This window comes from Panthera pardus, unplaced genomic scaffold (genome assembly GCF_024362965.1).
Source record: "Panthera pardus isolate Hobbes unplaced genomic scaffold, ASM2436296v1 HiC_scaffold_21, whole genome shotgun sequence".
In the NCBI taxonomy this organism is placed as follows: Eukaryota; Metazoa; Chordata; class Mammalia; order Carnivora; family Felidae; genus Panthera; species Panthera pardus.
The window spans coordinates 1,372,715-1,386,031 of record NW_026526777.1 but is presented as its reverse complement, the minus strand read 5'-3'; the positions used below and the strand labels follow the sequence as shown (position 1 = coordinate 1,386,031).

General features: G+C 61.2%; 1 protein-coding gene across 4 annotated transcripts; it reads right to left on the bottom strand.

Annotated features, from left to right (window-relative positions):
- Window positions 1–5,282: 5,282 nt before the first annotated feature.
- Window positions 5,283–13,298, bottom strand: RUSC1 (RUN and SH3 domain containing 1). 4 transcript variants are annotated; one of them, XM_053908781.1, is made up of 11 exons: window positions 13,164–13,298; window positions 11,042–12,499; window positions 10,319–10,753; window positions 9,705–9,803; window positions 9,481–9,557; window positions 9,203–9,377; window positions 9,023–9,128; window positions 8,824–8,870; window positions 7,764–8,313; window positions 7,151–7,279; window positions 5,283–5,885 (listed from the first exon to the last, which is right to left on the bottom strand). In XM_053908781.1, the coding sequence occupies exons 2-11, from the start codon at window positions 12,411–12,413 to the stop codon at window positions 5,717–5,719; spliced, it is 3,159 nt and encodes a 1,052-aa protein (XP_053764756.1). In that variant the 5' UTR covers window positions 12,414–12,499; window positions 13,164–13,298; the 3' UTR covers window positions 5,283–5,716. The 4 variants fall into 4 exon arrangements, with proteins under 4 accessions (XP_053764756.1, XP_053764757.1, XP_053764758.1 ...); XM_053908782.1 differs by having other exon boundaries at window positions 10,391–10,753; XM_053908783.1 differs by lacking the exon at window positions 10,319–10,753.
- Between the last annotated feature and the right edge of the window lie 19 nt (window positions 13,299–13,317).

Genomic DNA, 13,317 nt, shown 5'->3' with positions numbered 1-13,317 from the left:
CCCTCGTGACAGCTCTGTAGTTCCTACTCCCATTTCGTAGACATGAAAACGGAGTCTCAGCAGCTTGCCAGAGATCACCTGGTACCTAGTGTTGGGCTCGGAATTCCAAAATCTTCATGTTTATCTCCAAATAGAAAGGTGTCCAATAGCCGAGTGTGACCCTACTAATGAGGAGGATAAATCCACTCCGGCCAACGACGGAAACACCTGACAAAATGTCATCCCGGACCTAGGTCACCACTGAGGCTCGAAGTCCAGAAGCATCAAGACCTTTGGCTGCATTCCCAGGATGCAAGGGTAGTTCAATATTTGCAAATCGATCAACGTGATACAGTACGTCCACAAGAGAACGTATAAGAACCACGTGATAATTTCCATAGACGCAGAAAAAGCATTTGACAAAGTACCATTTAATCCATTCATGATTAAAAACCCTTAACAAAGTAGGTTTAAAGGCAACATACCTCAACCTAATAAAGGCTGTATGTGAAAAACGCATAGTAGACATCCTACTCGATGGTGAAAAAGTGAGAGCCTTTCCTCTAAAGATCAGGAACAGGATAAGGATGTGCACTCTTTACCACTTTTAGTCAACATAGTACTGGAAGTCCTAGCCACAGCAATCAGACAAGAAAAAGCAATCAAGGCATCCAGGTTGATGAGAAAACAGGAACACACACTATTTGCAGATGACATTATACTATTATATAGAACACCTGAGAGACCACCAAAAAACCACTAGAACCGATAAATGATTTTGGTAAGGTTACAGGATACAAAATCAATGTGCAGAAATACATTGCATTTCTACACACTAATAATAAGGTGGCAGAAAGATTAATAATCCCCCCCCCCAAAAAAAAAAAAATCCCATCTACAATTGCACCAAAAACAAAAACAAAACCTAGGAATAAACAGAAGGAGGTGAAAGACCTGTACTCTGAAAACTACAGAACACTGATGAAAGGAATCGCAGAGGACATGAACAAATGGAAAGATTCCACGCTCATGGGCAGGAAGAATAAATATTGTTGAAATGTCTGGACAACTCAAAGCAATCCATGGATTTACTGCAATCCCTACCGAAACACCACCAGCATTTTGCACAAAACTAAAATAATCCCAAAATTTGTATGGAACCACAAAAGACTCTGAATGGCCAAAGTAACCTTGAAAAAGAAAAGCAAAACTGGAGGTACCCCAATTTTAGATTTCAAGATGTGCTACAAAGCTATAGGAAAACAATGTGCCCAAAGCAGACACAGATCAGCGGAACAGAGAGCCCAGAAATAAACCTACCATCATATGATCAATTTAATCTTCGACAAAGGAGGCAAGAATATACAATGGGGGGGAAAAGACAGCCTTGGGGCACCTGGGTGGCTCAGTCGTTTAAGCGTCCAACTTTGATTTCCACTCAGGTCATGATCTGTGAGTTTGAACCCCGCATCAGGTTCTGTTCTGACAGCGCAGATCATGCTTGGGATTTTTCTCTCTCTCTCTGCCTCTTCCTTGCTCATGCTCTCTCCCTCTCATTCTCTTTGTCTTTCTCTCAAAGTTAAAAAAAATTAGAGCCCCTTTAACAAAGACGTTGGGAAAGCTGGATAGCCACATGCAAAAAATGAAAACGACCACTTTCTTACAGCATATACAAAAATAAACTCAAAATGGATTAAGGACCTAAATGTGACACCTGAAACCATAAAAATCCTAGAAGAGAGTACAGGCAGTCATTTCTCTGACACTGGCCATAGGAAGGTCTCCTGAGGCAAGGGAGACAAAAGCAAAAGTAAACTATTAAGACTCCATCAAAATAAAAAACCTTCTGCATATCAAAGGAAACAACAAAACTGGGGCTCCTGGCTGGCCCAGTTGGGAGAGCATGTGACTCTTGATCTCGGGGGTTCTGAGTCCCACATAGGGTGTAGAGATTACTTAAAATCTTTAGGGACGCCTGGGTGGCTCAGTCGGTTGAGCGTCGCACTTCAGCCTCCCCCCCCCCCCCCCCCCCATGATCTCACGGTTTATAGGTTCGAGCACCATGTCTAGCTTTGCGCTGACAGTGTGGAGCCTGCTTTGGATCTTCTGTCCCCCTCTCTGCCCCTCCCTGACTTGCGCACGCACTTTCTTTCTTTCTTTCTCTCTCTTTCTCTCAAAAATAAACATTAAAAATAAATGATTAAAAAAATAAAACTAAGACATTCTCCTGAATGGGAGAAGATACTTGCAAATGATATATCCAATAAAGGGTTAGTATGCAAAATATATAATGAACTTCTACAACTCAACATAAAAAAAAAATCAAAAATAGGCGTAAGACATGAATAGACATTTCTCCGAAGAAGACATCCAGATGCCCAACAGACACATGAAAAGACGCTCAACATCACTCATCAGGGAAATGCAAATCAAAACCCCAATGAGGTATCACCTCACACCTGTCAGAGTGGTTAAAATAAAAAACACAAGAAACCGCCATGGAGAAAAAGGAACCCTCGTGTACTGTTGGTGGTAATGCAAACTGGTGCAGCCACTGTGGAAGATGGTGGGCACCTGGATGGCTCAGTTGGTTAAGTATCTGACTTCAGCTCAGGCCGTAATCTCATGGTTTGTGAGTCTGAGCCCCAAGTCGGGCTCTACACTGTGTTAACGTCACAGAGCCTGCTTCAGAGTCTGGGTCTCCCTCTGCCCCTCCCCTGCTCACTCTCCCAAATATAAATGAATAGACATTAAAAAAAAAAAAAAAATAGAATTACCATATGACCCAGTAATTCCTGTACTGGGTATTTACCCAAAGAATACAAACACACTTATTCGAAACGATACATGCACCCCTATGGTTTGGGGGGGCTTAAGATTTTTTTAGGTAATCTCTATATCCAACGTGGGGCTCAAACCCAGAGCTCCGAGATCAAGAGTCACATGCTCCACTGACCCAGCGGGCCAGGGCCCCCCACCCCTATGTTTATTGCAGCATTATTTACAGTAGCCATATTATGGAAGCAGCCCAAGTGTCCCTTGAGAGATGAATGGATAAAGAAGAAGTCGTATACACATACATTGGAACATTACTCAGCCACAAAAAAGAATGAAGTCTTGTCATCTACAACAACATGGATGGGTCTAGAGGGTATTATGCTAATCGAAATAAGCCAGAGAAAGGTAAATACCGTATGGTTTCACTCATATGTGGAATTTAAAAAACAAAGGAAAAGAAAAAAAAGACAAACCTGAAAACAGACTCTTAATTAGAGAGAACACACTGGTGGCCACCAGAAGGGAGGTGGGTGGGGGATGGGTAAATGGGTGACAGGGATTCAGAGTCCACTTAACATGATGAGCCCCGAGTAATGCACAGAATTACTGAATCACTATATTGTACATCTAAAACTAATATAGCAAAGTATGTTACCTGTGTTGGAATTATGACTTTCAACTCATTACTTTTTAAAAAAAGAGATGATCGCGAAGAGCTCGGCGTCTGTCAGCTCCCAGGAGGACGAGAGGCTGTCCTGTTGTCAGGCAACAGGATGCAGTCTCATCACGACGCAAAGGCAGCACGTTGGCAGTTTTTCTTAAACTTTGTACCCTTCATTACTTTTTAGCCTTTGGTACCTACTACAGCTGTTCTAGGTAATATGGAATAGTGCAGGGGGCGCCTGGGTGGCTCAGTCGGTTAAGCGTCCGACTTCAGCTCAGGTCATGATCTCACGGACCGTGACTTCGAGCCCCGCGTCGGGCTCTGGGCTGATGGCTCAGAGCCTGGAGCCTGCTTCCGGTTCTGTGTCTCCCTCTCTCTCTGCCCCTCCCCCGTTCATGCTCTGTCGCTCTCTGTCTCAAAAATAAATAAACGTTAAAAAAAAAAAAAATTTTTTTTTAAATGGAATAGTGCAAAGCTGATTCCGTATCAACATTTGGTCTGTTTCATGATGTCCTTCAAGGAGGTCTGTTACTCTTACTGCCTACACAAGCCTGAGACCCATTAGGCTGTGACCACAAATATCACCATATCTCAGCAATATCGTTTGAGGACACTTCCCAGTTGTTAGAGTTACGCACTGTAACACCTAGCACATGGGGACAGGAGTCAGAAGGACAGGGCAGGTGGGGTCCTGGAACATGACAGCTCCGTGGCATACCCAGGAACGGTGTTTCACTGGGCAGACCTCCCTGTGGGAAACACTGGTCACAAAGCCAAAGTCACAGTAGTCTTCCACAAGTACTGCTTAAGTTCAAACGCCAGAGGAGGAGAAAGCAGTTGGAGAGCCTCCGTGAAGGAGCGCTGCCCTAAGGCTGCAGCTGGCGGGTCCCAGCGGCTCTCAGAATCCGGTGTGAGTGAACGCCACGCTAGAGCACACCTGAAATGCAAACTTAGGCCTGAAATTGGGAGGGCAGCGACACTGGGAGGGCAGCCAGACACAAAACGAAATCAGAGCAAGATTAGTGACACAAGCCGCCAGGAACGGGGAGCAGGAACGGGAGCAGGAAGTCAGGAATGGGAGCAGGAAGTCAGGAACGGGGAGCAGGAAATCAGGAACAGGGAGCAGGAAGTCAGGAATGGGAACAGGAAGTTAGGAATGGGGAGCAGGAACCAGAGCAGGAAGTCAGGAACGGGAGCAGGAAGTCAGGAACGGGGAGCAGGAAATCAGGAATGGGGAGCAGGAAGTCAGGAACGGGAGCAGGAAGTCAGGAACGGGCGCAGGAAGTCAGGAATGGGAACAGGAAGTTAGGAATGGGGAGCAGGAAGTTAGGAACGGGAGCAGGAAGTCAGGAAACAGCAAAAGTGTAAGGCGTCAGGCTCCACGCCACCCTCTCCCTGCGCCAGCCTGTCATCCCCTTGACCTTCCTGCCCCAAGGTAAAGGAAAACGTCAGCATCTTCTCCTCTCCTGGTTCTGTTTCCCCTAGGTGTCCTGTCCTCTAACTTCCTGGTGACGCTCCCCACGGACTAACAGACGTCCCCTTATTGTGCTGTCTGAACCTCTGTCACCGCAGAGTGGGCGCATTACCTGGAAGGGCGTCCCTCCCTGCAACCCGCTAATCCGGCCCAGCACCTCGGTCGGGGTCGTGGGAGCACAGTCGGGAAGCCCAGGCCTCCCCACCCGCCTTGGTCCCTTCGGGCTCCTAAGACACGCAGTCAGGCCTCCACCGAGGAGCACCTGTGAGGTTCTGCACCAATCGGCCGCTTCTCCACGGAGCGGGGAGCAGTGAGGACCCAGGGCCGGCAGGAGGGGGCCTCTCCCCGACCCGCAGCCTCTGCCCTGGAGCCAGTGACACACACACGTTCAGCGCCCACACTTTATTGGGACAAAGGAGGGGCGGGCGGACCGGCACCACGGGCCCACCCGGCAGGGGGGTCGGGAGCACAGAATAAATACAAGCAACGTGGGCGCTGCGGGGTGTCCATGCGCAGGAAGGAGACCAGGCCCTTCCAGTGTGGGGACGGTCCGCTCGCAGACGACGAAGGCAGAGGTGCGGCTGGGAAGGGAAACGGTTCCTTACGCAGGTGGGAAGAGGAGGGAGGTGGAGGGAAATTCCTTTCGTACTTAGAAGACGAGCAGGTTTCAGGGAGGATGGAGAGCGGATCTCACATCGGCAGACACGGACGCGGGGGGGTCGGGGGGGCGACAGGTCGTATTGCAGACAGGCCAATGCTTCTGCGGCGCCTGCACAGGTCACCGTTCCCGGGGGGGCGACGCAGCCGGAAAGGCCCTCGGCCTAGAGGACCAGAGACGTGTACCCCACGGGCACCAGCCCCTCGGCGCCATCGCGCCCACAGCGGAGCCAGTCCTCGTCCACGGTGCCCAGGACTCGCAGCACCTCCCCGCGCCGGAAGCTCAGCTGACCGGGTCCCGCGGCCGTGTGGTCACAGAGCGCGCGCACTGCCCTGCGGACCGGAGGGACAGGCCAGGTGAGGCTCCGGGAGAGGTGTGGGGACCGCCTGCCCGGCCTCCCCACCAGTCCCCCCCTCAGGACCAGTTCCTCCTCCTAGGCCCCCTCGGTTGCAAACACACCCCCTTGCTCTCCCCCACCCTGGGCGGGGAGGAGGGGGGGGGGTCTCCTGCCAGAATGTGCAGCGTCCTGACCCCACATCCAATCGTCCCCACCCCCCGAAAAACTTGTTTGGCGCCTGTATCTCCTTCACTCCGTCTGCCCTACTCTTGGACGCCACTGCCGTCCTCACTCCTGGGCCCCAGGGCAGGGTCTGCTCACCTCTCCCTGCCCCCGTCCCCCCCAGGCTGCCTCCCAGGGCCTCAAGGATGGAGTCCGGGTTCCTCCCAGCCACTGAGGCCTCAGGCATCTCGCTGCTGCCGTCACCCTGGTACCCCCTACACAGCTGCGCCCCCAGACCTGGCCCCGAGGGACTCAGTCCTCCCCTCCCAGAGCATCCACCACTCGGGACTGCGCGTTCCTGCACCGGGGTCCTCCCTGGGCCACGAGCTCCGTGAGGGCACGGACTCCAGTGCCCGTGCCTTCGCGTTCCCTCCCAGAGCATAACGCCCGGCTCGTAAGAAGGACTTGAAAAGAATCGTTGAGCGAAGGAAAAGCCAAGAAACTGAATTCAGGGGCGCCTAGTGGCGCAGTCGGTAAAGCGGCTGACTCTGGATTTCCGCTTAAGTCACGATCTCACGATTCATGGGTTCAAGCCCCATATGGGGCTCTGTGCTGACGGCGCAGAGCCTGCTTGGGATTGATTCTCTCTCTCTCTGTCCCTCCCCTGCACTCGCGCTCGCTCTCCCTCAAAATAAATAAGCTTAAAAAAAGAAAAGAAAAGAAAAGAAAAGAAAAGAAAAGAAAAGAAAAGAAAAGAAAAGAAAAGAAAAGAAAAGAAAAGAAACCTAATTCGGTGCACTGAGACAACCAGGCTGAGGCCAGACTCCGGAGTAGAAGCAGGTCTGAACCTGAAAAACCCTCAGGGAAGCATGACCCCTCAAAGGACAGCAACAAGTGACCTGTCCCAGGCACCCGCGGGGCACCACAGGCCTCACACACTTAGGCTTAGTCTTCCTAAGACCATCGCCAACGGACGAGAGAGAAACGGGCTGAGAGGCAGCAGGGCACACTGGTCACCAGCTGACCTCGTGGCCCCAGGCCTCTGCGCCACGACCCCCGTGACCCCCACTCTCCCCAAGCAGAAGCCGCCCTCCTGACCTGTGGGTCTGCGGGGCGCTCGGGGCTGCGGCCTCAGGCTCCTCGGGGGAAGACAGAGTCTCTGGAGGTGGCGCCCGCCTCACCAGAGCCAACACGCTCACTGTCGGCGGCAGCCAGCTGGACGGTCTCCTGGACGAAGGACACAGGGTCACAGGGGTCACCGGGCATCCAGAAAAAGAACCCAAGAACCCGGGGTTTGGGAGGAGGGAAGACGTGGGGGGGGGCGCCTGACTGAAAAGAGGTCAGGGACGGGTCACTGCTGGGAGCACGGAGGCAGCTGCGGGACACAGGCACCCTCACGGTGATTGGGGGGGGGGGGGGGGGTTGCCCACTAAGGTCACTGATGCCCCGGAAGGGGCCTCTGGGACCAGCGGGCTCAGGGAGGCCCCGAGGCTCACTGGACAGGCCGAGGCCACCGTGGCCAAACCCCAGGGCAAGAGCACGGAGGGCACCTGCGTGCAGGGCGGGCCTAACGGGAACCACCTGCCGCTCGGGCCCTAGGGAAACAAGCCGGCCAACCTCTGGCGCAAGCGGTCTCTATAGTTTCCAACTGGGATGGCTGGGGGCTCTGAGAAGGGGCCAGAGTCCTGGAGGGGCCCGGCTACCCCATTACCTGGACTTCAAGGCTCCACCGTCGGCTTCTGTGACGCCCCCCGGCACCCCAAACAGTCTCCCCAGCCACACGCCTCTGCCTGGTGCCGCTTCCTCCGCGGGCAGGGGCCCGTCCTGGGCGCCTTCGGCGGTGCCGGAGGGACGCCAGGACCTCCACCGGGGGAGAGGGAAGCCCTCGCCGCTCCCGGACGCGTAGACCCGGGAGGCCTGGGTCAGCTGCTCCCACCAGCCGCCGGGTGCGGGGGGGCTCGCGGGAGCTGAAGGGCCTGGAGGCGTCTCCCCGGAAGCCCCCCGAAGGCTCTGGGCCAGCCGCCCCCCCCAGTGCAGCACAGCCCGCACGGTGTGCTGCAGGGCCGGAGGCGAGCCCGGGGCGGGGGCGGCGGGAGGCGGGCCCAGGGGCAGGTGGTGGTGGTGTTCGAAGAGCAGGTCCAGGTGGAAAGTGAGCACGGACAGCGGCTGCAGCAGCAGGAGCAGCTCGGTGGTCAGCGCGGGGCAGCCGCCGCGGGCCAAGGAGAAGAAGCCGGTGGGCAGATACAGGAGGGACAGCAGGCCTGGGGACGTGCAGGCTGCCGTCGGGCCCCGGTCCGGCCTCCGTCCACGCTGGGGGCACAGAGCCCACGCGCCCCTGCCCCAGCGGAACCAGGGCCCGCGGAACAAGGGTGGCACATAACTCGCACGAGGGAAAGGGGGCCTTGAAGGCCGAGGGAGCAACCCGGAGCCCCAGGGAAGGAGGACGCGAGGGATGAAGATGAACAGGCCTCCTGGGGTAAAGACGACCCAAGGAGGGCCGTGGGGCAGGAAGGATGGGGAAGAAGACTGCTCCGGGGCCTGGGGAGAGCCCCAGACCTGGAGGCCGGGCAAGAAGGCAGAGGCCTGCTAACCAAGCTTCTGGAGGTGTCGGTGAGGACTTGGGTCTCTCCTGTTATGGGCAACGGGAAGCACTGAAAGCCTGAAGCGGCAGGGTAATCAAAGTCGCGCCTGGGGCCAAAGTCACTCTGACGTCAGTGGGACCGACAGGAGAGGTGCCCGCCCCCCCCCCTCCCTGCGGCTCAGGGTCTGACCTGCGTCTTCCTGGAGGCTGGAAAACCACAGCTCCAACTGCTTCGTGCTGGGGGTGGCAGGAAAAACGGAGTTCGGGATGAGAGATGAGCTTCGCAGAGGCGACAGCCCTCTCTGGGAACCAGAGCACCGCTGCGTCCCACCAGTGCACCCGCGAGGTCCCCGCGGCTGGGAGGAGCGCCAGAAAACAGGGCCACTCACTTGAGGAGGCCCAGGATGAAGGCGTGGAAGCGGCTGCGGCTGCTGCTCAGCGGGGCCAGACGGCTGACCTGGCTGTACAGGGTCCCCAGCGAGCGGGTGCCGGAGCCTGCGGACGCCGCGTTATCAGCCGGGCCCAGGCCTGCGCGCGCCCCCGCCCCGCCCCGCCCGGGCCCGCCCCACCTGGCTTCACCGACGCCTCCACCACGCTCCAGGGGCTGCTCCGGCGCTGCCCGGTGATGAGGTCCTTCCGGAAAGGCTTCAGCCCGTCGGCCACCAGGGCGTGGAGGGCCGGGCAGAGGGTGGTCAGCACCAGGTGCCCCACGTCTGGGCTCAGCCGGCTGTCCCCCAGCTGCGCCTGGGGGCGGGCACAACGCGGCACGTCGGCCTCCCTGCCAACAGCGCGTGCGGGCCCCAGGGGTCCCCTCTCCCCCCGCTGCCTCCCCCACAGACACCTTCACCTTCTGAACCAAGTTCCGGGCGGCCCCAAAATGCGAGATGATCTTATCCACCGAGGCGCTGACGGCTATCAGGAGCCCTAAGAGGGCCGGGCAAGGAGGTCGGTGCCCGCGCTCACCCGAGGGCCCCGCAGACCCTCGGTTCGCGCACCGTGACCCCGGGGGCCGGGCGCCCACACCAGCCGCAGCCGACTCGGCAGCCGGGGTCAAGAGTCCGAGCGTCCTACCTTTCTTCTGCTCCTGCAGCTGGCCGGCCCCACCCTGGGTTTCTGCCATCCACCGTCGCTGGGCCCCGGGGGCTCCGGCGAACGACCAGGAGCTCCGGGCTGGGGTGAAGGAAGAACGCGGCGGCGTGACCCGAGGGTGACCCGAGGACGCCGGGCCGGCGCACAGGTCGCCCGCAGGCCGCAAGGGGGCAGGGCCGGGGGCAGGGCCAGGCGCAGCGCCCCCCCCCCCCACCCCGCCCCGTCCCGCGCGCGCCGCCCGCACCCGCGCCCACCTCCGCCCCGAAGGCCCCGGGCGGGACTGCGCGCTCCCCGCCGGCCGGACGCGTGTAGGGAGGGCAGCCCGGGGAGCACGTGGGGGGCCTGGGCCAATGGACGGACAGACAGACCGACCTCCGGGAGTGGGAGGAGACGCAGCGGGAGGGGCGGCCGAGGATCGGGAGGCTGGGAGGCGCGGGCGGGGCCCACCGGGTCCCGAGCCAGCCTCTCTCCCACCCCCCGAGCGAGGCGCGGCCAGCACACCGCCCCCCCCGCCCCGGTGCGCAGGGGGCGTGACCCGAGGCCCGTCGCCCGGCGCTAGCTGGGACGCCCTCGGCCCGCGCCCCCCACGCCCGGACCTCGAGGCCCAGGGCCCAGCCCCGCGGCGGGCGGGCGGGCGCGGGGGGCGGGCGGGCCCGGGTCCGTCTTACGTAGCCTGGGCGGAGGCGGCGGGCTCCTGGTCCGGCCGGGGGCCTTCGGCGGGCGCGGCGGCGGTGGCAGCGGGGGGGCGGGCACCTGGCGGGGTGGGGGGGCCGCGGCGGGGAAGGTGCTGCTTCTGGGAAAGAGCGGGGACAGCAGCAGTGCCAGCTCGGGGCTGGCCAGGCAGGGTAGGCCCCCCCGGGCCGGGGGCGATTGCGCGCCCACCGGGGACAGGCGCACTGGCAGCAGCCGCAGTCCCGCGCGGGGCGGGCCGGCCCGAGGCGGGGTTCCCACCGCGCCCGCGCCTTCCAGCAGGGGGCGCGCGTCGGCCGCGGCCCGGGGGGCGGGCGGCGGCGGCGGCGGGGGGGCACCGGCTGCAGCGGGGGGCGGGGCGGCGGGGGCGGGGCGGCAGCCAGGCGGGGCGGGCGGAGAAAGAGGGAGCAGAGAGTTAGTGCCGCGGCCCGGCGGCGCCCCCCAGGGTCCCCTCCCGGAGCGCTCGCCGCCGGCGGCCGGGGGGGGGGGGGGGGAGGCGGTCTGCGGGAGGGGGGCGGCGGGCGGCACCCACGGAGGGGGCGGGCCGGAGGCGGGGCCGGGGCCGCAGCCCGGCCCCCCCACCCCCACCCCGCCCCGCCTCCGCCCCGCGCTTCCCCGCGGCCGCTTACCCGCACGGCCGGCCTGCGCGCCCGGCTCCTCGGGCTCCCGGGCGGCCGGGGCCTGCTCTCCAGCCGCGGGGCTGCCCGGCCTGCCCTCCTCGGGCGGCCGCTCGGCGATGGGCTGCAGCCCGGGCCGGTTCTTCCTCCTCCGCGGCGGGACGGGCGGGGGCGGGGGCCGGGACGGCACTAGGGCCCAGCCAGCCGGGGGGTCGCGGGGCGGCAGCGGCGGGGGCGGGGCGCGGCTCCGGGACCGCAGCTCCTTGAAGGTGGTGACCTCCCGCGGCGGCGCCGGGGAGCCGCCCAGGGAGCCGCTGGGGGGCAGCTCGCTGTCGGGCGAGAAGACTATGAGCCAGTCGCTGCGGTCCTTCTTGACCTGCGGCGCGAGGGGCAGCCCCGGGCCCCGCTTGCGCTTCTGGGCCAGCTCGTGGAAAGACGTGACGGTCCGGCGAGCCGCCGGCTCCTCGCTGACGTCACGCCTGCACCCCGCCTCGGCTCTCCCCGCGTCTGCTTTCCAGCCGGGGTCGGCTACCCCCGAGGCGGTTTTGCGCCCGGAGTCGAGTTGTCCGGGTTCCGTTTTCCAGCTGGAGTTACTATGCCCACTGATTTTGCAGCTAGAGTTATTGTTCTCCGCGATTCTCCAGCCGGCTTCCGCTTTCTCCGTGTCAATTTTCCAGATAGGGTTGATTTTCCAGCTGGGTTCCGTCTTCCCAGCGTCGGTTTTCCCATCATCATCATCCGCCTCTGGGAGCTCGGAGGCAGGGAGGTCCTGCTCCCCACCCTCGTCGTCTTCCTCCAGCCCCGGGGAGGGGGGCTCCAGGCAGGCGGTCAGGGCGTTGCAGTTGGAGTCCAGGCCAGGGCCCGGAGGGGAGGACGCTCCGGAGCAGGAATCGGGCGAGCAGCAGAAGCTGTCCGGGGAGCAGGCGCCAGGGCCTGCGGAAGCCAGTGGGGAGCCCTGCTCCAGGGGGGTGATGCTGGGCCGAGGGCGGACATGCTCGTCGCCAGGGAGGCCCCGCGAGTACACGGAGACGGGGGTCTCGTCAGGGCTAAGATCTGAGCAGGAGCTGAGCGAGGAGGAGCAGCCCGGGTCCGAGGGGGAGGCAGCCCCCTCTTCCTCCTGGGCCGGGTCCTGCCGGTTTTCCAAGCCTGGCCCGTGCTCCTGGCAGCAGCGGCAGGGCACGGCTGGGCTGTTGGAATTGGCATCCACCAGGGCCCCGCTGCAGGGGCCCCGGCTCTCCTTGCCCCCGGTGTCCCCTGGGGGAGGGGACGTGCTCAAGGGCCCCTCCCGTAGCTCAGGACGGCGGGACAGGTGCAGGCCCAGAGAGACATGCTGGAGGTGGATGTGGTTGAGGTTGCAAAGTAAAGCCCTCTGAGGGGACAGCATTGTGCCGCCGGCGACGGGATGGCCTCTCGACAATCAGGAGGATCGGGCCTCTCACACCCGCCTACCTGGCAACCGCAGACGCAGACCTGGAAGACAGGGACGGTGAAACCCAGCCAGAGAGGGCGCGGGCCGCGGGAAGGACACCGAGGTGACTGACAGCTGCAGCAGGCATGAAAGGCGCCGGCCGCTTCGGACAATATTTAAATGAGATGCAAATGTCCACCGACTGACCATTAGTTTCCACTGCAGTATTTGCAGGTGGAGCCGAAGGGAGCCCCCCGGGAACGGGGCGGGGAGGGTCAGAGAATGCGGCTGCGCTCTGGATCTCCGTGGAGGTGCGGGGGCTTGAAAAAGGATGGGGCCCGGAATGGAGCCCCAGATCGTCTCTGCTGCGGTCTGGCCCTGTCCCCCCGCCCCACCCCACCCCACCGCCGCCCCTTCCCCAGCCTGCCCTTCACTCCCAGGGGAAGGGGCCGAGGGAGGCCCCGCCCAGATGCTCTGAAGCCGGGTGGGGGATGGCGCGTCTGGCCGCTCAATGCGCGAAAGGGGCAGCGTGTCGGGTCCGCGTGGCAGGTCGGCCGGCACGGAGCTCGGCGGCCTCGGTGCACCTGCGCTGGGACCCCGTGCTCGTCCATTCTCTCCGCGCTGGTCCCCATCACCCAGCCGCCGCCCCGCTCCTCCTCTATGCAGCTTCACTGCTCCCCTCTCCCGCCCCCCCCCCCTCGCGTCCCGAGGCCGAGCCCTCCTCACCAGGGGCCTCCTCCCGCAGCCGCTGCAGCGGGCTCCTCCTCGGCTCCCAAGGTCCCCGCCGGACCGCACAGACTGGAAGGTGGGGGGGGGGGGGGGGCCGCTGGGACAACCCGCCGGCGCTGCGCAGCCGCGCCCCTTCACGCATGGGCGTGGC

Coding starts and splice junctions, on each gene's coding strand:
- RUSC1 (XM_053908781.1), bottom strand. CDS start 12,413: ATGCTGTCCCCTCAGAGGGCTTTACTTTGCAACCTCAACCACATCCAC. Junction 9,558..9,704: donor GCTGCAGGAGCAGAAGAAAG/GTAGGACGCTCG, acceptor CGGCCCTCTTAG/GGCTCCTGATAGCCGTCAGC. Junction 8,314..8,823: donor CAGCCTCCAGGAAGACGCAG/GTCAGACCCTGA, acceptor GCACGTCCCCAG/GCCTGCTGTCCCTCCTGTAT.